The sequence below is a fragment of the Ursus arctos genome, unplaced genomic scaffold (genome assembly GCF_023065955.2).
Source record: "Ursus arctos isolate Adak ecotype North America unplaced genomic scaffold, UrsArc2.0 scaffold_36, whole genome shotgun sequence".
In the NCBI taxonomy this organism is placed as follows: domain Eukaryota; kingdom Metazoa; phylum Chordata; class Mammalia; order Carnivora; family Ursidae; genus Ursus; species Ursus arctos.
In genome coordinates, this window is record NW_026623050.1 from 4,937,690 (window position 1) to 4,958,578 (window position 20,889).

The 20,889-nt window shown below is 37.6% G+C and overlaps 1 protein-coding gene across 1 annotated transcript in view; it reads left to right on the forward strand.

Annotated features, from left to right (window-relative positions):
* The first annotated feature begins 1,536 nt into the window (after window positions 1-1,536).
* FAM98B (family with sequence similarity 98 member B) overlaps window positions 1,537-20,889 on the forward strand; it is a 34,035-nt gene continuing 14,682 nt past the window's right edge. The window contains exons 1-6 of the mRNA XM_026480053.4: window positions 1,537-1,659; window positions 8,513-8,658; window positions 9,785-9,919; window positions 16,454-16,632; window positions 19,526-19,606; window positions 20,193-20,309. Of these exons, the coding sequence (XP_026335838.2) occupies window positions 1,589-1,659; window positions 8,513-8,658; window positions 9,785-9,919; window positions 16,454-16,632; window positions 19,526-19,606; window positions 20,193-20,309 (729 nt within the window). The 5' untranslated portion in view covers window positions 1,537-1,588. The remainder of the gene's footprint in view (window positions 1,660-8,512; window positions 8,659-9,784; window positions 9,920-16,453; window positions 16,633-19,525; window positions 19,607-20,192; window positions 20,310-20,889) is intronic.

Consider the following 20,889-nt stretch of genomic DNA (forward strand, 5'->3'; position numbering starts at 1 on the left):
TTTTTTCTTTTTTCTTTTCTCTTTCTTTCTTGCTTTCCTTGCTTTCTTGCTTTCTTTGCTTTCTTGCTCTTTGCTTTCTTGCTTTTTTTCTTTCTCCTTTTATCTTTCCCACATATCTGTCATGCTTTTTTTTCTTGTATTTTTATCTTTTTTTCTGTGCCTCAGTTTTGCTGTTTTAAGAAAAAATCGCAGAACACTCAAGATCAACATTAATGAAGAACAGTTACCTCATTTCTATTTGATGTTTGTAAAGACTTTTTTTGCCAAGATTACTAAGAATAGTACTTCCTATGATTCTGCAACTGTTTGAAGGAGGCAGTAACCACTCAACATACATTCTCTCTCTTTGGTTTAGAGATGAATTCAGATACATTAAACTGCAAATAATTTTATATTTAAGCCTGGGATATATGGTAGAGCAGTCATTATTGAATGGATTCAAATTTATGGGTAAGCATCCCTCAGAGTTTTATAATTTTATGGGTAAGCTTTTTATATGTAGCAATAATAGGTGCGGGCATTACTGTTACTGAACTGGGGCAAGGGATGCTATATTCTGCAAGGGAGGGTACAGCCCCTTACAAGGGCCAATAGTTGTGTTTCTGCGCAGCTTTCCGTAGTCTCACTGGATATTCATGTAGGTGATGTAGCTGGTTTTTGTTTTGTTTTGATTTGTTTTGAGAGGGGAGGGGGGGAAGGGGCGGAGAGACAGAGAATCTTAAGCGGGCTCCACGCCCAAGGCAGAGCCCTACACGAGTCTGGATCTCAAGACCCTGAGATCCTGACCTGAGCCCAAATCAAGAGTCCCACCCTTAACCGGCTGCGCCACCCAGGTGCCCAGTGCTAAAACTGACTCTTTTACATATGAACCCTAAAATATTTTTTGCATGGTTTAGATAAAGTCTGAATTTTCCATGAGTAGTACACAGAGGAATACTGTTTTGTTTGGAACTTTATGGAGAGTTAGTCACAACTTTGGAAAATCACATCAACTACCCTACTCTGCCTGTGGTATTTTTGTTTCTTATACAACTCCCCTACACTCCGTCAGCAATACAAAGTCTGTATGTGTGTTTAAGAGGATTCCACACATAGGTGCAAGCACCCGATCTATCACTTCGTTGATCTACGTTTCACAGTAACAATATTGTCATCCATTACTTCCCCTTAAGTTGGAGCACTGCCATGCAATTGTGTAGATATATGGTATTATGTACCAATTTTAGCCCAAGATGATGGTTTCATTTCAGGACTTCTGTTTTTAAAAGGGAGGTCCCGAGCCTGATAGGTTGAGAACAACTTGGGTAGAATCATGGTGTTTACTAAGATTGATTTCAACACACAGACAAGACCCAGCACAAAGAAACCTTTTTATTACTATAATTTACTGTTGTCTTAACAACCTCGCATTGGTATCTAAAGCGGTTTTCGTTCCTGCGAGGCGATTGCCTCGGGCCGGAACGGTTACGCCCCCGGTCAAAGGCGCTCCTAGGCAGTCCCGGCTGAGACTCCGCCCGGAACCTTGGCGCCGTGACGCAGGTTTCCGGCGGGCTTCTTAGAGCGCTGAACAGCTTTGGGCCGAAGGACCATGAGAGGGCCGGAGTCGGGTCCCGAACCTACGATGGAGGGGGACGTGCTGGACACCCTGGAGGCGTTGGGGTGAGTATTCCCGGGGACGCCCTTCCCCTGAAAACGTAAGCTCCTTCTCCGCTTGGCTGCCGCGGTCTCCTCTCCGTGGGCCTTCGCGGGGCTCCGGCATCTCGGTGGAGGCCTCCTTCCCCGCCGCGCTCCCGCCGGCGCCGACGGAGTTAAGAGGGAGGCGGGAGAGAAATCCGTTTGGGGGGTGGAGCAGGGCCGGAGAGCTGGGGCGCGTGGCCCCCTTTTCCAAACTCCTGGCCTCGAAACTCCGTAGCCGAGAGCCGCGGCGTTGGCGCGAAGCAGCCGGGCTGGCACCAGCGCTTCGGGGGAGTGTGTCCCTGCCCTGCGGGTGCTGTTTTTGTTGACGTAGTTGTCGCGCCCGGGGTTGGGGGATGCTGGAACCCCGACTGTGGCTGGGGACTGTTGTCACCTGCCATGTACAACCTGTGGCTTAAATTCGCTCGGGAGCGAATTTCTTGCTTCCTTAACTGGACAAAGTGTCCAAGTTAAGTGTGGGTCCATTCATTTCAACCGTTTTATCTGTTCCTTGACCACATTACCGTGGTGCTGTGCATTAATTAATGTATATTTACGTGCTAGGCAGAGGAAGAAAATAGTTTTCAGGTCGCTAGTAGCTCACATAGTCGTTGGGGGCTACAAAGAGTCTACCGGCATTTACAACGCAGAATGCTAAGCGCTGTGAGAACTCCTGGAATGATGTTAATACTTTGAAGCCCGGGAATCAGTTCATGCAAAGTAGTTTCCCTCAGCCCCAGCCTGTTTTTACTCACAGCTGTTGTCATCCCAAACTGTCTTGTCCTGTATTTATTTATCCTCTCTTGCACTGCCCCCCTACCCCGCAACTCCAGGAAATAAGGTGCCTTACCTGACTTGTTCCCAGCAACATCCTACAGTGGGGTCTGGCAGAATAAATAACGGTTGAATGAATGGGTGAATGAAGAGAAGTTCAAAGAAGAGCGTGCATAGAGATAGACGTAGGGCCAGATAGTTTAGGATGAAAAAATACACGTTACTTAAAGAGATTGGAGCCATCAGCACAATTGTTTGCCTTGCCGCATGCTGGAGTTTCTTGAATGGGATAGGCTGTGCCTTTGCAGTTCTATTGTGAAACTTGAAACCCCCACCCCACTTTATTTTTTTCTACAGCTGCGTTTGGCTCTTCTATCAGTTGCTTCTTTTGGACCCCAGTAATACCTACTTTGCGATGTTACAGAGCCTTGCATTTAGTAAATAGATCCAGGATAAAGGTTTCTCAAATGAAATAACTGAGCCAGTGATTATTTAAGGGACATTTTTATTCTGTGAAATCTCTTGGAAATTACCACTTAACTTGGTTAAGGAGGTAAGCAAAACAAGTTAAAATACTTAGAAGTGGGTAGATACCAAATAGTTTGAGATCCCAGGTTCTCCAGGTAAAAATAATATGATTCAGTAAATAGTTTATGAAAAAGAGAAAGTCCGTGCTTTTTTCTCTTCCTTCATTACTTGAATTTGTCCCCCCCCAAAAAAAGATTTATTTATTTATTTATTTATTTATTTATTTATTTATTTATTTTAGAGGGGGTGGTGGTAGAGAAGCAGAGGGAGAGGGAGAGAGAAACTTAAGCAGACAGTGCCCTGAGCACAAACCCTCCTGAGGGGCTCAATCTCATGACCCTGAGGTCACCACGTTAGCCGAAACCAGGAGTTAGATGCTTAACCAACTGTGCCACTCAGGTGCCCCGAATTTGTTTCTATTATAGGTGTTTTGAAAAATGAACTTTGCTATAATCTTGCTTTTTTACCAAGGAAAATTAGTTTCAGATGATCCAATATGGAAAGTAAAACAGTTGATATCTTCAGAATCGATTTTTCCTGGAGTAACTGAGGACAAAATTTTGAAGTTTGATTTTTCTTACAATGATAATGAAATGTGGAAAGTAGTATTTACTTAAAATATGTGGTTGTAATTGAACACTGTTCTAACATTGTGAGTAATGCATTTTCTGTTGCAAATGAAACATTTAGGATATTAGTGAAAGTACTTTAGATTGTCAGGTAAAATTGGAAATTAAAGGGAGGAAATAAAAAGGAAAATCTATGTGAAAGAAGAGTTCAGTGATATACATGAAACGGTGGGAATAACTTTGTTTCCTCATCTGAAAAGAGGAGGCTGGAGCACATGATTTCAGAAGTCTTTTTTTAGTTCTGACCATCGTATGATTTTGTAGAGTGGATCTCAGCCCTGGTTTTGCATCAGAGTCATGTATGGAGCTTGTGAAATAACGTGTTCCAGTCTGTTCTGTACCGTATCGACTGGATCATGATCTTCAAGGGTGCAGTGTGGCATACATATTTTTTTTTTAAAGATTTTATTTATTTATTCGACAGAGATAGAGACAGCCAGCGAGAGAGGGAACACAAGCAGGGGGAGTGGGAGAGGAAGAAGCAGGCTCATAGCGGAGGAGCCTGATGTGGGGCTTGATCCCATAACGCCGGATCACGCCCTGAGCCGAAGGCAGACGCTCAACCGCTGTGCCACCCAGGCGCCCCCCATACATATTTTTAAAGAGCTTCACAGCCTAGTTGAGAATCAGCATTATGGAAGGAAGTTTATTTCAGTTATTTATTGAGCACAACTGTATGTGAACACTGTTCTGAGAGTCGTTGCTGAGCAAAATAGAATTGATCCCTGTACCTGTGAAGCTTACAGTCCAGTGGAGAAACAGACGTGATCACACAAACATCATAAATCGTAATAAGCTCTTTAAAGGAAAAGAGCAGGGTGACATGACATGACAGGAGGACCTCTGTGAGGATAGGACAGCAGGAGGTGGACAAGAGTAAACGAGGTGAGGTTGATAGGAAAGAAGGATGAGGGTGTCCTTAAAGTGAGAACAAAATATGGAAGCTCTTAAAGTGGAAAGGACCTTGCTGTATGAGAATAATTGGAAGGAGGCCCATGTGGCTGGTGAGCAGAGAGCATGGCCAAGACTGTGGAAGATTTGATGGAAGAGTTAGGGGAGGACCAAGGCATGCAGCACCTTTTAGGCTGCCTTGTGGATTTTGTTCTTTGTCATAACAGCAGTGGGGCATGATTAAAGGATTTTAAATAAAAAAGGGAGAGATCAGATGTTTAGTTTGAAAAGTTACTTCGGTAAGATGGAAATGGTTTGGAGAATTTAGTAGTCAGGGCAAGAATCGATGACTACTCAGTGGAAGTGGATATGGAAAAAATTGCACACTGTCGAACTTAGTGATTGGATATTAGAGCTGAAGGGGATGATGGTATGAAGGATTCATTTCTTCAGTAAGTGTTTATTGAGGACCAAAATGAAATGATACACCTTGGAATCTAAATTGGAAAGGGAAGAAAATGAAGACAGCAGGGAGAGAGAATATGGAGTGACCAATGGAACGGAGGTAGAGATGAGATCCAAGGATAGGTGAGTGGTCAAAAGAGCAAGCTGAAAGGATAGGTAGTAGGTTGTGGTCGGGGAGTGACATGTTTGATTTAGTGATTTCAGAGGTAGAGTAGTTCCCAGTCATGGCGAGATCCAAGGGGTGCCTCACTGACATGTCGTGGCAAAGGTCTGAAAAAGAGGAATTTCAGGAATTGAGAGCTCAGGGTATTGCATAGGGTATGTATACAGGCAAGTGGCAGAAATAGGAATGGAGAGGAAAACTGAGCACAGGGAATTTTGGGGAGTGTCCAATGAATTAATAGGTGAAACCACAGGAGGGAGAATGGCAAATTTGACTGGCCTGAGCTAAAGAGAGAAGGAGGTATTTATAAGATGGTGGGGGAGCAGTGATGAGGATGCTGTTTTGGGAAGCAAGGAGGGCAAAAAACCCTACCATCTGCCGTTGAAGAACTTCGGAGAGTAAAATCACAAAAGCTAGAGGTGGTAGGGGTGATCTTTCTGATTATCAGTCTAGGAAAGTTGTTGTTTATAGATGAAACATAGCAGAAGAGTTTGGGTCAGAAAGTGGAGAGCTGGATCAGAGGCAAGCCGGTAGGGTGTATAAATGACAGGGGGAAGGAAAGGGTGTCATTTTGTATGTTGGCTGATGGAAAAGAGAAGATAAATTAGGCACCAGCTGTGTCTTTGGGGGGGGGTTTGCCAATAGCCCTAGTGGATTGAAGATTTGGATCACTGAGAGCTTGAAGCGGTGTCAGACCAGCAGCTGTGGTTCTTATATAGATGGCCCTGGGGCAGTCCAGGCCTAGGGGAGGTGTCCCCAGTGTTTGGAATAAGAGTAGCGCTTTCCTAATTAAATATAAATACCTAGAATGAACTAAGAACATAATAATAATCCCTATCTTATAGGATATTGTGGCAATTAGGTAATATACATAAAGCACCCAGCACTGGCCTAGTGTAAGAGCAGTTTCTGGTGTTAGTTGCCATTATAATTGTGGTTGTTATTAGATGTTCAATTTTGTTAAATGCATTTTTTCTTCTTTTTATTTTTACCTGATGTGATGAGCTGAGGCATTAAGGTTTGTGGGGGTTTTTTCCCTTCTAAATTCAGTATTTTTGGTGATTTGAAAAATTTTATTGAATTATATAATTGGCATTTCAGTTAAAAATAACTTATCACCAATGACATGAATTAATTAAATTTATTCAAGAGTTTATGATTATTTCTTTACTGTAGAGATGAAAGCAAGTCGGCGGAAAGACCGATATTTACTATTAAATCTCAGTAAGAGGCACTGTAAGATATGGAGGAAAGGTAACGTATAGAAGAATCAGTCTTGCCCGTAGGAGCAGAGACAGTAGTCTAGTCCCAGCTTTCCCTTTACCTGGCTGTGTCATCTGGCCAGGTTATTTGCTTAACTTTCCTTATTAGCATAGACAGAAATTGGAGTTCGTATGGAGTGTGTGGGTTCAACTCTGGATTTAAATCCTAGTGTCATCACCTAGTTACTGTCTTCTGATCCTGCAGAATTAAGATCATGCCGACTTCAGAGCATTGCTGTGAAGACTAAGTGAATTAATATAATTATCAGTATCTCTAGCTATATCTGTATCTATCTGTGCATGCCTTTTTTACTGTGCCTAGCCTGCTACTTAGGGCAGGTATCTTAACCTCATTAAGCCTTAATTTACCTGCGAAATGAGGATTTGAAAATACTCCCCTTTCATGAGCTATGACAAGAGAATTCAGAGAAAAAGGAGTGCAAGTGGTCTTTAAACATATGAAAAGAAGTACAGCTTTGCTCTTAAGAGAAATGTAAATTAAAACTATACTGAGATACGAGATGGTCAAAACTCTAAATGTTTGACGACTTTGGTCAGTTATGGGGGAATGGGTACTCTTACATCTTGATGGTACAACCCCTGTAGAGGAGTATTTAATAGTATCTAGCAAAGTTACATATCCATTTACTCTTTGACCCAACAGTCCCACCTCTAGAAATCTATCTCAGGTACAAGCTGGCAAAAATTTGCCAGATTTTTTTTTATAAGAGCAAAACACTGCAAATAACCCAAATATCCTTCACTAGGGGCATAATACTCCAGACAGTGGAGTACTGTACACCTATAAAATAATTGAGTAGTGTCTCTGCTGATCTCCAGTACAGTTGACCCTTGAACAACGTGGGTTTCAACCATGTGGGTCCATTTGTATGTGGACTTTTTTCAGTAAACATGTACAGTACTGTAAAACTCTTTTATGATTTTCTTTAGTTTATCGTTAAGAATACAGTCTATAGTACATATACAAAGTATGTGTTAATTGGCTATTTATATAATCGGTAAAGCTTCCAGGCAGCAGTAGGATATTAGTAGGTAAGTTTTTCAGGAGTCAAGAGTTATATGCAGATTGGCGACTACGTGGGGATTGACACCCCTAACCCCTGTGTTGTTCAAGGGTCTGCTGTATATGTAAATGTATGTGTGTAATGTGAATGTGTATTGTTGAAAGCAAGGAATAGAAAGAACAGTGTATAGTAGACTATCTAAAAAAAGAAGTATATGTATGTTTATATTTAAAAACATGAATGCCAACCCCAAACTAATAAACATGGTTACCTGTGGGGGCGGGGGGCAACAGAGTAGAGGGAACAAGATTAAGATTGCAAGCTAAATTTGTTTGAATGTACCTTGTTTTTAAATTATACTTTGAAACAATGTTAATGTTTTACATAATTGTAAAGCAAAATTAAAAAATCAAAAAAAGAAAAATTGCTAAAAGTTGAAAGCAAAATGAAACAAATGTTTGTCAGTATATTGAGTAGGTAGTTTCATCACATGGAAAGGAATTTTTTTTTAAGATTTTATTTATTTATTTGTCAGAGAGCACGCACAAGCAGGGGGAGCAGCAGGCGGAGGGAGAAGCAGACTCCCTGCTGAGCAAGGAGTGCGATATGGAACTCGATTCCAGGACCCTGGGATTACGACCTGAGCCGAAGACAGATGCTTAACTGACTGAGCCACCCAGGCGTCCCTCAGCTTTAATTTTTTAATTTAAAATTTGCCTCTGTTCTTTTTTCTTATTTTTGTTACTAGTATATGGTTATTAGACTCTGCTCTATTTGACTTCGTGTTGTAATATTTATCTTAAAATTGGTTGATAATTTTACTAAGGAATGATAAAGGAAAAAAGCCAGATGTCAATTATATAGGGCAGAAATTGGCAAACTTTGTCTATAACAGACACAATAATAAAAATGATAGGCTTTGCTGACCATATTATCAACTCTGCAATTGCAGTGTGAAAGCAGCCAGAGACAGTCTGTGAATGGATATATTTATTGGCTGTGTTACACTAAAACTTTATTTGCAAAAATAGTCAGCAGGCCTTAATATAGAGTACTATCAGTTGTTTGTTTTTTGTAAACCTTTTATGTCTTCCTTTCTAGGTATAAGGGACCACTGTTAGAAGAGCAAGCCCTTACCAAGGCAGCAGAGGGTGGACTGTCTTCACCTGAATTTTCAGAGCTCTGTGTTTGGTTAGGCTCTCAGATAAAATCATTGTGCAACTTGGAAGAAAGTATCACTTCAGCTGGTATTGCCATTGTGTTTTTTTTACTTTTGTGTAATAGTAAAGTGAAATGATAGCTTATGATTTATAGTTTTGCCTACAATGTGTCTATGAAGAAAAATCATTACTGTTATGAAGAACTACAGTATGTGATATTAAATATCTTTAGATTAAATTTTATATTAATTCAAAATTGGTTCTTAAATTTATATAAGATTATAAACAGTGACTGTTTACAGTCTTAACCTTAATATTATTCTTTAGAAAAAGTAGAGTCTGAATTTGATTAAACAGTTTAGTTTTTGAATACTGCTTATTTTAAATTAAGGTTTTATTTTTGTTTTTTTAAAGTAATTAAAGTTGTATTAGCAAGCCTGTAACTCAGGACATGGATTCACATAGGAATACCATAAAAAACTTTCCTGTGCTACCTCAGAAATGTTTATTTAATTCATTACTGTCTTGGTAACTGGAGTCCTTGTGGGTCTTTAATTGGTAGAATTTCAGATAGAGAACTAAAATGAAAAAATTTTTTATGATTGAGCATTTGATAGGGTACAGTATAGCCTTCCCTTCTGAAGCTGTCCTTACTTTTCAATTGTTTGCTTTTCTTGCCACATCCAGTAGAATTCACTTGAAGCAAAGTAAAATTAGCTGAATTGAAAACATGTGGCACAAATTCCTGCATAATAAGATTATGAAAGAAAGATAAGCAATGAGGCTTAATTAGATGATTGCCTTTATTATCTGAATCTGTAGAAATACAATAGAAATAGATCATTTGCTTTGAAGCCAGTTAATAATTACAGCCATAGTAATGCTTTTAATATTTCAGTTACCGACATAAGGTATTTCCAATTTGTCTGTTTTTGTGGAAAGTCCATTGGAAAATATTCGTCAGGGATTGAAATAGAAAAATATTTATGTCATGATTAGATACTTAAGTTCTTAAATTTAAGTGTTACTTTATTTATGTAGAAGTTGTTTGATCACCTTTACCTAAGCATTGGGGTCACACATGTAAGGATTTAATGTCAAATTGAAAATGTATAATTGAATGTAAAATTGAAATCAACTAGTGGTAGATTTTATAGTTTCAGATTATATGGTAAATATTCAGTAAGTGTTTTATGATTTTTCTTCTTTAAAGGGAGAGATGATCTAGAAAGCTTCCAGCTTGAGATAAGTGGGTTTTTAAAAGAAATGGCATGTCCATATTCTGTACTCGTGTCGGGAGATATTAAAGACCGTTTAAAAAAGAAGGATGACTGTTTGAAGCTTCTATGTAAGTTATCTTTCTTTGAACATTTAAACTCATATGTTTGTGGTTTTTGTTATTTTCAAGATTTATGAAATTTCATTAGTGAAGCTTTAGAAATTTTGTATGTTGAAAAGGTTTTAACCTTTGACTTAAGATCCGAAGCTGACTTAGAGATACCTATATAAATGTAGTATAAATTCTAAGGTGCTAAGATTTCTAATACTTATGATTTATTTTGCCAATATAGAGTGCCCTGTGTTTGTGATTTATATCTTATCTTAGTTACTTTTCCTTCATGTAATTAATTTCGCAGCATTTATGACTAAATGACTAAAGTTGGTCATTTAGAGTCCTATTTATTCTTAAAACTCTCTGAAACTAGGCAGCTAAGTTGATGATTACATCTTGTTTTTAGTGATAGGCATTGAATGACAGTAGGTTCAAAAATATTTACTGATCACCGATTATTGTACTAGAAACTACTGTAGGTGCTAGCATTATATCAGTTTTTTAAAAAATTATGTTCTGTGACATTTGAATTCTAGTGAGTGTGGGCTGTTTTTGTCAAGGGTGAGTTTGGAGTATTGATTACCCTACGTCCAAACAGTTACCATAAATAATAAGTGTATTTGTATTGGGGTCCTTTAAAATTTTTTAAAATTCAGTTAAATTTCATGCTGTTTTGAAAGTTCTACAGACAATGGCCATTTGAAAGAATTTTTCTAGCATCCTTATTATTGAAGATTTCTATTATTTTAGGTTGTACTGTTTATAAAGAGATCCATGTGATATATTCCTCCTAGGCTGTAGTGTTAGTAATGTTTGTTTCATTGGTGCAGAAATCATAAATGTTGAGTGGTACTGATAGTAATGTTGACATTCGAATTACCTTGTATGTGTTTGGGGGATAAAAATTATGTGCTCCCCTCCCCCGTTTCTTACACTGTTTCCTCATCTCCCATTTAGTATGAGTCACTGATTTAATGAACCATTGTTAATAATGGTAGGTCACAGTAACCCTTAGATATGTTGGGACAGAAAGGAAGCTAAGAAGCAATGGCCTAGAGGAACTTGCATGCTCTGTCAGTCAGTGCGAATGGTTAACTCCATTGTGTTTTGCTGTTTGCATTATCTGCTAAGAATCGGAGCAATAATAGCAATGCAGGCTTATGATACAAGTAAAAGTAAAGAGGAGATGTAAGAGAAATTGGTATAGCTTTTTCTGATTATGAAAATGCATGCCTGGAAGGTGAGGCAAAACAGGGAATTAGTGTTAAATGGGTACAGTATCTGTTGGGGAAGATAAAAATGTTCTTAGAGTTGGTGGTGATGGTTGCACAACAGTATGAATGTACTTAATGCCACTGTACGCTTACAAATAGAATGGTAAATTTTATATGTTAAAAAATTATATACTCATCATAGAAATGTTACAAAATAGAATTGTAAAGAAAAAAATCATTGATAATCACACTCCCCAGAGAGAGTCATTAATAATGTCTTGGTGTATTTTCTTTTCCATCTTTTTCCTATAAACACATACATTTAAATAGATTGGAGTCTGTCGTAGATACAATTCCTTCTCTTTTTTCTTTTCATTTAATGTGAGCATTTTCCCATCACTTAAAAATTTTTTTTAAAAAATAGTTTAAATTGGCTACATAACATTCTATGCTATGTACGTAACATTTTTATATAATGGGTATTTAGATTCTTTTTTTAATTTGTTCATAATTTTGGTTACTTTTACTTAGACAAAGTTATAAATATTTAAAGGTAAATATTCGGTGTATATTGCCATGTTTTGCTCCAGAGATATTATACCAGTTCGCAGCCTTACCACCATCTCTTCCATCTTTATCTTGAGTTTGACTGTCTTTAAAACATACTGATATAATAAGCCTCTTCATATTTTTCTTGGATGTGTTTGCAACATGTATAAAGTAAAAAGGGCCAAAGTCCTTACTATGCGAGGAGCTTTTATAAATCAAGAAGAAAAAGTTAACTCACTGGAAAAATGTGTAAATTACAAAAGAAATGAACTGGCACTCTACAGAAAAAAGTTTTTAAAAAATGACTTCTAAACATGAAAAGATGCACAGTATTTCTTAGAGTTAAAGAGTTATAAAAATAAAATGACAGGATACCATTTTTCACTTAACAGGTGAGTAAAAGCAAAAAAAAAAAGAGGTCATTGTATTTAGGGGAAGTAAGCATTCTCATATACTATAGGCATGAAAATGTGGGAGAATAAATAACTGGTACAGCCTATTAGAAGGGCAAATTCTCAGTATCACAGTTGAAATTCTTCTATCTTTTGACTTGGAAATTCCATGACTAGGAATATATACCTATTTCCCTAAGCGTACAGAGATATGTAAAAAGGATGTTTATTATGGCATTATTCATAGTAGTTAAATAGAAATGGTCTATCCTTGCAGTGATACCATTATACAGCCATTAGGATGAAAATAGATCAAATGTGCTGATATGGAATGATTTCTGATGTATTGGTAAATTAAAAAATAACACAGAATACGTGCAGTATGCTCTTGTTTGTATGAAAGAAAAGTGTGTGAGTGGTAGATATGTATTCTCAGTATACATACACATATGCCTAAAAAGATACCCAAGAAGTTAATATTGATTGCCTCTGGGCAGGGGGAATCTGAAGATCTTTGGTGGGAAGAAGACTTTTCACTGTGTTGTTGGCCATCGGCATGCATTAGCATTTTAAGTATTAGACTGAACTCTTGTTTGTAGTATTACATAGAACACATTTCCCAAAACAAAGGCAGACCAGCTTAGGTTCTGTCCACAATACAAATTTTTGAAGAACTGGTGATCTGTTTAAATTAATTTTTAAAATCAGAAGGACCTTGTCATAATCTTCATAAGCACAGTTTGATACATACTGATCTTAACTTTTTGTGAGCTCTTTTGACTGTCACGTGTAGACTTTGTGGAAAAGTCTTTAAGTCACTGGCTTTCAATCCTGCCTGCCTATGAGAATCACCTTGGGTCTAATACCTTGCAGGTGCTTAACTCCAGCTTCAGATCTGCTGGTTCAGAATCTGTGACGGTGGGACCCTGGCACCGGTATAGGCATATGTCGGAGATACTCCGGGTTGATCTCCAGACCACTGCAATAAAGTGAATATCACAGTGAAGCGAGTCAAATGAATGTTTTGGTTTTCCAGTGCATATAGAAGTTATATTTACAATATACTATGGTTTACTAAGTGTGCAGTAATAGTATTACGTAAAAAAATGTACATAGCTTAATTAAAAAATGCCTTATTGTTAAAAAATACTAGCTATCATTGAGCTTTCAGTAAGTTGTAATCTTTGCTGCTACAGGGCCCTGCCTCTGTGCTAATGGCCGCTGACTGATCCGGGTGGTGGTTGCTGAGGGTTGGGTGGCCGTGGCGGTTTTTTAAAATAAGGCAACAGTGAATTTGCTACATCAATCGACTCTAAACGATTTCTCTGTAGCACTCGCTGCTATTTGATGGCATTTTACCCACAGTAGAACTTCTTTCAAAACTGGAGTTTATCCTCAAACCCTCCTGCTGCTTTATCAATTAAGTTTATGGAATATTATAAATCCTTTGTTGTCATTTCAACAGTCTTCACAGTATTTCGCCATGAGTGGGTTCCATCTCAGGAAACCATTTTCTTATCCCTAAGAACCAACTCCTCATCTGTTCAGTTTTGTCCTGAGATTGAAGCAGTTCGGTCACATCTTCAGTTCTCGTTCTCTTACTACTCCCACCACATCTGCAGTTACTTCCTCCACTGAAGTCTTGGACCCCTGAAAAGCATCCATGAGGATCGGAGTCAGCTTCTTCCAAATTCCTGTTGGTAATTTGATATCTACCCATGAATCAAGGATGTTCTTAATGGCATCTAGAATGGTGAATTCTCTCAAGAAGGTTTTCAATTGACTTTGCCCAGATCCACCAGAAGAGTCATCTATGGCAGTGATAGCCTTAGGGATTATATTTCTTAAATAATAAGACTTGAAAGTCGAAATTAGTCCTTGATCCATGGGCTACAGAATGGATATTGTGTTAGCAGGCACGAAAACAACATTAATCTCATTGTACATTTCCGCAAGAGCCCTTGGGTGCATTGTCAATGAGCAGTCCTATTTTGCAAGGAATCTTTTTTTCTGAGTAGTGGGTTTCAGCAGTGGGTTTCAAATAGTGAACCGTGCCGTGAACAGAAGTGCTGTCACCCACGCTTCGTTGTTCCATTTATAGAGCACATGCAGAGTTGGCGTGGTGTAGCAAAGGTCTTAAGTGCCCCAGGATTTTTACAGTGGTCAGTGAGCATTGGCTTCAACTTAGTCCCCAACTGCATTAACACCTTACAAGAGGGTCAGCCTGCCCCTTGAAGCTTTGAAGCTAGGCATTGGTTTGTCTCTAACTGTGAGAAGTCCTAGATGGCATCTTCTTCCAATAGTAGGCTGTTTCATCTGCATTGAAAGTCTGCTGTTTAGCATTGCCACCTTCATTAATTATCTTAGCTGTGGCTCTTCCGGATAACTTGCTGCAACTTCTGTATCACACTTGTTGCTTCACCTTGTACTTTGATGCTGTGGAGACAGCTTCTTTCCCTAAATCTCACAAACCAACCTCTGCTAGCTTCAGACTTTTCTTCTGCAGTTTCCTCACCTTTGTCAGCCTTCATAGAATTGAAGAGAGTTAGGGCCTTGCTCTGGATTAGATTGGTTTAAGGAATGTTGTGGCTGGTTTGTTCTATTCAGACTGCTCAGACTTTCTCCATATCAGCAGTAAGGCTGTTTCACTTTCTGATTTGTGTGTTCACTAGAATAGCACTTTTAATCCCCTTCAAGAATCACTAAAATGTGACACAGAGATAGGAAGTGAGCAAATGTTGGGAAAATGGCACTGATAGACTTGCTTGCCACAGGCTTGCCATAGACCTTCCAGTTTGTAAAAAATGCAATTGTCTGTGAAGTGTAGTAAAGTGAAGTGCAATAATACAAGGTATTACCTTGTCTGTACTTTTAAACAGTTTTCTCAGATAGTACTTCTCAGCTGAAGTTGAAACTACTATGTTGTGGAGTGTGTTTGTAGTGTGTGTACATAACTTCAAACAAAAACAAAATCTAGTATTTTAACTACTATAGTGAAAATTAATTTAAAACAAAACTGTAACCATGTGAGAGTTCTGAGTAATTTTCTTATATATGGCTGTTGAAAGGATTAAATGAAATGATGGTAAAGGCACTTGTGAACAGCCTGGGGTGGTCTGTCCCGAAGGCCAGTGGTTATTCAGATTGCTCTATCAGCTTATAGATCCGTTAAAGCTATACATTCTCCCCTGAGTTGAACACTCCGTGCATATGAGAGAGAATATTTTCAATTTTATACATTCTGCATTCTTCAATTACTGATTTACTGGTGGGTCTCTCCTACTGGATTTTAAATTCAGCAGTAGGCATGATCTCTAAAGTTTCCTCCTGCCCTCTTTATTATTTGTTTTCGTGATAAGAACACTTCACATAATGATCTCCTTAGCAAATATTTTTTAAAGATTTTATTTATTTATTTTCAGAGAGAGAAAGCAAATGCGGGAAGAGGGGCAGAGAGAGAGGAAGAGGGGGAGAAGCAGACTCCCCGCTGAGTGGGGAGCCTGATTTGGGGCTTGATCTCAAGACCCTGCGATCACTGACCAAAATGTATCAAACTTTGCTTATGAGTACTATGCCAAGGTCCTTCTGATTTTAAAACCTTATTAAAACAGCTTACCAGTTTTGTAAAAATTTATGTTTGATAACTTCCCGTTTTCCCCCTCCCCCAGCCCCTGGCAACCTCCATTCTACTCTCTGCTTTATGAGTTGGACTGTGTTAGGTTCGTCATAAAAGTGGTATCACATAGTATTTGTCCTTCTGTGTTTGGCTTATTTCACTCTGCATAGTGTCCTCCAGGTTCATCCATGTGGTTACAAGTGGCTGGATTTCCTTTTTTTAAGGCTGAATAATATTCCATTGTGTATATATATACTACATTTTCTTTTTTTTCTTTTAAAAAATATCTTTGTTGAAATATAGCTCACATATCATAAAATTCAGCTATTTAAACTACAATTCAATGGTTTTTAGTGTATCCACAAAATTGTGCAAGAATCACCATAATCTAAGTTTCCAACATGTCCAACATCTCAAAAGGAAATCCTATATCCATTAAGTCACACCCCATGCCTCCCCAACCTATCCCATGCCCCTAATCCTACCACCCACTACCATGTTCTAGGAAACAACTAATTTACTTTCTGTTTCTATGGATTTGCCTATTCTGGGCATGCCATATAGAATCATATAATATGTATACCACATTTTCTTTATTCATCTATTGAAGGGCACTTGTTTCCCTCTCTTGACTATTGTGAACAGTACTGCAGAGGACTTGGCAGTGTAAATCTCTTTGAGCTCCTGATTTCAGTTCCTTGGGATGTATACCTAGAACTGGGATTTTTAAGTAGTTCTTGTATATTTTAACATTATGTTTTCCCTTTTTTTATTATAGTATTTTTAAGTACAGAGCTTCAAGCTTTACAGATACTGCAGAACAAGAAACGTAAAGATTCTCAATTAGATAAAAACAGTGAAATTTATCAGGAAGTTCAAGCTATCTGTGATACTCTTGGTGTACCCAAGTCAGCAACTTCTGACATTCCGCTTATGCTAAACCAAGTGGAATCAAAGGTATTGTATTTGTTTTATTTTTCATTTCCCAAAAATGGAATTAAATGCTAACATGTAAATGTTATATTAAAAATGAAAATATTTCCTTTAAAGCTATATTCCATTTCAGGAGAAGTTTATCTTCTATAAACTAAATTTTGGATTTTGAATTAATATTGCATGTGACTTAATTTGCCTATAGCTAATATTCAGGAATTAGTGAGTGAGGGCCCTTAGGCCTTTCGAGAATTTTCCGTGCTAGAAATCACTTGGCAAGTTAAAGGATCCCTGTCCTAAATAAAGTTGTATTGTAATATAATGAAAGAAGTAGAGTAATCCTCCAAAGTGAAAGGCAAACTACATTTAAAAAAAAATTGTTAATAGAATTGTAATGTGGTTGTCTTTGGCAGTGAGCAAGCACAGTTTCTGGTGGATAGGTGTTCAGTATGTTTGTTGTATAGAGAATGAATGGATGAGTACCCTGATGTATTAAAAACAACCACAGACTGTATACTTTAAACTTTTTGAAATTTTCTCTTCAGTCATTAAACTACTGTTCTTCCCCATTGAGCCATATATTAGAATGCTGCTCTTGTACACCAGGTTCCGGCCTAGTTCCTACGAGTCCTCGGGGGGCTAATACAGGATTTATTTTAAAGGAAAAGAACATTCGCACTGTCAAGAATAGGTATTAAAACTCCGTTTTTGGACATGTTGTGTTATGCTAAATCCTTGAATAAAATACTTTTGCTTTGGTAGTTTATGAACTGAAAAAAGATTTGTCTTCATTGAACATAGAGAATTTTGGTATCATTAAGATGAAAATACAATTTTAAAGACATTTTTTTTCTTTTTGTGAAACCTGCAGTCCAAAGAATAACACTGTGAATTGCTCAAAAACATTGTTCTGTAATTAACTAGTTACTCTTCAATGCTTATTTTCTCTTTTCATCTGGATTAAGAATGATCTGGAATTGGCTAAAATGTCTTGGAGAATTTCACATTGACAGATTTCTAGGCTCTTGCTAATCTTCCAGTGCTTCTACGTGTTGATCCCAAAGAGGCTTTTCCCTTTTATGGCTCTCATTTAGTATTCAAAATATCTGCAAACCTCTTGTTTCTTTACTTGAAGTAGGGCAGTAATGCCTGTGTTCAGATGTTGGCAGGTTAATTATAAGGTAGTTGTTACTTGGCCATTGTGGCCAAATACTTACTTAAAAAGATTTTTTTTCTCCATTCAGTTCCTGTCAAAAGCAAAAATTTCCTTATTGTACGGGTGATGTGTCCAGAATACACTTTGTCACCAGTGGGGAAGAAAATTATTATTTTCTAACTTGAAGCTGTTCAAATGTGAATCTAATGTAATTATAGTAATATTAATGACAAACATACAGGATTTACTGTTCTAAATGTTTATATATAATAACTCATTTAGTTCTCACATCACGTATAGTGAGGTATTACTACTATTCTCTGCAATAGCCATATGAGGAAAGATTTAATAAATGGGACAAGCATGTTTCTGAGTAGTAGTGGTGGACCTGAGGTTGGAGTACAGGCAACCTCCAGAGTCTGTGCTCTTAACTCCCTCTCTGTCTATTTGGATTTCATTCTTAAACTTACTAAAACACTGTTGTCCAGTGTTGAAATCCTGGGAGTGGAGCTGAATGTGATTATGTGTAAGAAGATTATGTGTAAGAAACTATAAGTATGCATTCAGAATCCTACTTGAATGAGGAGTTACAAATCATGCTTTTAGTAATATATGAAATGATCAAAGTTGGAGGTACTTAAATAGTTGGGAAATCTACAGAAGTTGACTCTCTTAAAGTAATTCTTTATAATATGTAAGAATTGTACAGGCATATTTGCTGTGAAGCTAGTAAAGCTTAAGCTTTGGGGCCACTCATTTGCACAGGTTCTTTCTAAGCTAATTTAAAAAAAATAGCTTTCTGAAGATATATTCTACATATCAAATTCATCCATCTAAAGTTGATAAATTTTAGTATTTTTAAATTATATTTAGTGTATTTAGAGGTACAACCATTATCCAAATAGAATTTTAGAACATTTCATCACCCTCAAAAAAAACCTTGTACCCATTTACAGTCCCTCGCCTTCACCACCATGTTTCTAAGCTAATTTTCTGTTCGCAGTTTTTAATTATTTTTCTTAAAAAGTGCCCCTAACGTAAAATAAGCTTCATATTCCTCAAAATCTCGATTATTTTCTCTAGTTACCTTATAACTAAGACACTGTAAATAGGCCATTTGGTTTTGAAATTGTTTCTTTAGATAATGGAAGTTACTTCAGATCGGAGGGTGAGCCCAACTTAGGCTGTCATTTTCAGCCATTTTCTTCAGGATAAATTACTGTTATTGGAATGGCTGGTATTGCTAAAGCAAAAACAAATGTCTGATATTTTGTTCACTAAAATAAAAGTGTTGCTTTGCAAAAGTAACTAAATGTGTATGTGGTGACTAGAATTTAGAGGGCTTGCTCACCTAGGTTTTCTTCTGAACCGTGAAACCAGAATGCTTAGAATTGTACTCTGTATAAGAGTGTGCATAATAGTGTGCCATTTCAAGGAGAAATTCCCAAAATTATTTCACATAAGACCATACAGAGTCTCATTGTAAAACCTTTTAGTAGCTGCTTCTGTAGTTGTCTGTGTATATTGTTTCTTATTCTGGAAAAGAAGGAATTCTGGAATATTGAATTAATATAACTAATGCTTCTTTAAAAAAGATACTCTGCATTGTGGTGATATTCTTTCTTGGTTTGTGAAGGTGAATTTCAATTATTTCACTTTAACATTTCATTTATTTTTTAGCATTCAAAACATTTTAAGAAAGAATAAGATTGTGAAAATGTATATCCCTAATTTAAAACAATCTTCTATATTTCCTTTTAGGTGAAAGATATTCTCTCAAAAGTCCAGAAAAATCATGTGGGAAAACCACTGCTGAAAATTGACTTAAATCTGGAACAGGCGGTAAATTCCCTCCCTTTATTAGATTAGTGAATATGGCTTAATTTTATTAGTGGACACCTAATTTTACAGGGGGTAGCGTGTGTTTATTATTTTGGAGAATTAAAATGGATTGATACCCTAGAGAAATAGGTCCTAACATTTCTTCAATCAGATAATTCATTAGTTTTAACAATACCTGGCCAAGAGTATGTATAGCGCCCAATATGTTAGTATAGTTGTGATTTGAAAAGTATAGTAGCTCAAAGTCAATAAGGTAGAAATTTGGGGTATTTTCTTTCCTTATTGGTCCAGACCACTGAGCAAGTAGATGTTTTACTTAAACGTGCTTGATTGAAGATGAGGTAAACTGTCCCAATGTAGAGTTTAATTCATATATTTACTGTCTTCTGAATATCATAAATGTTCTATCAGATACTCTTTATTATGTAAAAAATTTTACCATAAAGTCTCACGGGATCAGAAAGTGGCCACCAAGTACAATATATTTTGAATCAGTAAGAAGTATTGACTACAGTTTTCAAATTTCTTTTCTGGACTCTGCCAGAAAGAGTGTAAAGTGTACGATTTTTATTTCTGAATTCTTTAGGAACAACTGGAAAGAATCAATGATGCTCTTTCTTGTGAATATGAGTGCCGCCGGCGGATGCTAATGAAACGGTTAGATGTGACCGTGCAGTCCTTTGGTTGGTCTGATAGAGCAAAGGTAAGACTGTTTTCCCATTTGTGTCCTGTAGGTGGTACTCTCTGACAGCTCTTCAGGCTGTCGCTGTCTTGTCTGTTGTTGTGTAACTGCCACATTTGCACTTACCATTCCCGTCTGAAGCACATGCCCAGGCCAACTACTGGTCTTATATAATGATCCTAGTCTTTTCTGAATTCCTGTCTGCAGATATCTTAATTTCTCTCCAGAACTTTCACATTTATTTTAAACTCCTAGATGTTGTGATTTATGCAATGATATGCATAAAGAAAAGGACATCATATGAGACAGTGAGATAGATAGAATGAGCAACTGGTCAGGAAAGCAGAATACTGGAATAAGTACAGGCAGTACTGATACCAGTACAAGTCTTCTTAAAAGTGTCCTAAGGCTCTGGGCTGTGTTCTAGTTGAAGAGGTTGGAGGGCAGGGGGCATTCCGAAATGATGAATCTCTTCACATAGTCCTAGAGAGCTGTCTCCCATCCCTCCCATTTTATGCCTTTAATCTGTACCCACGCTTCATCTGGGTACCCTGCTCCACTCTGCATCAGAGTCTAGAAACTCTCCAGACAATAAGCTGGG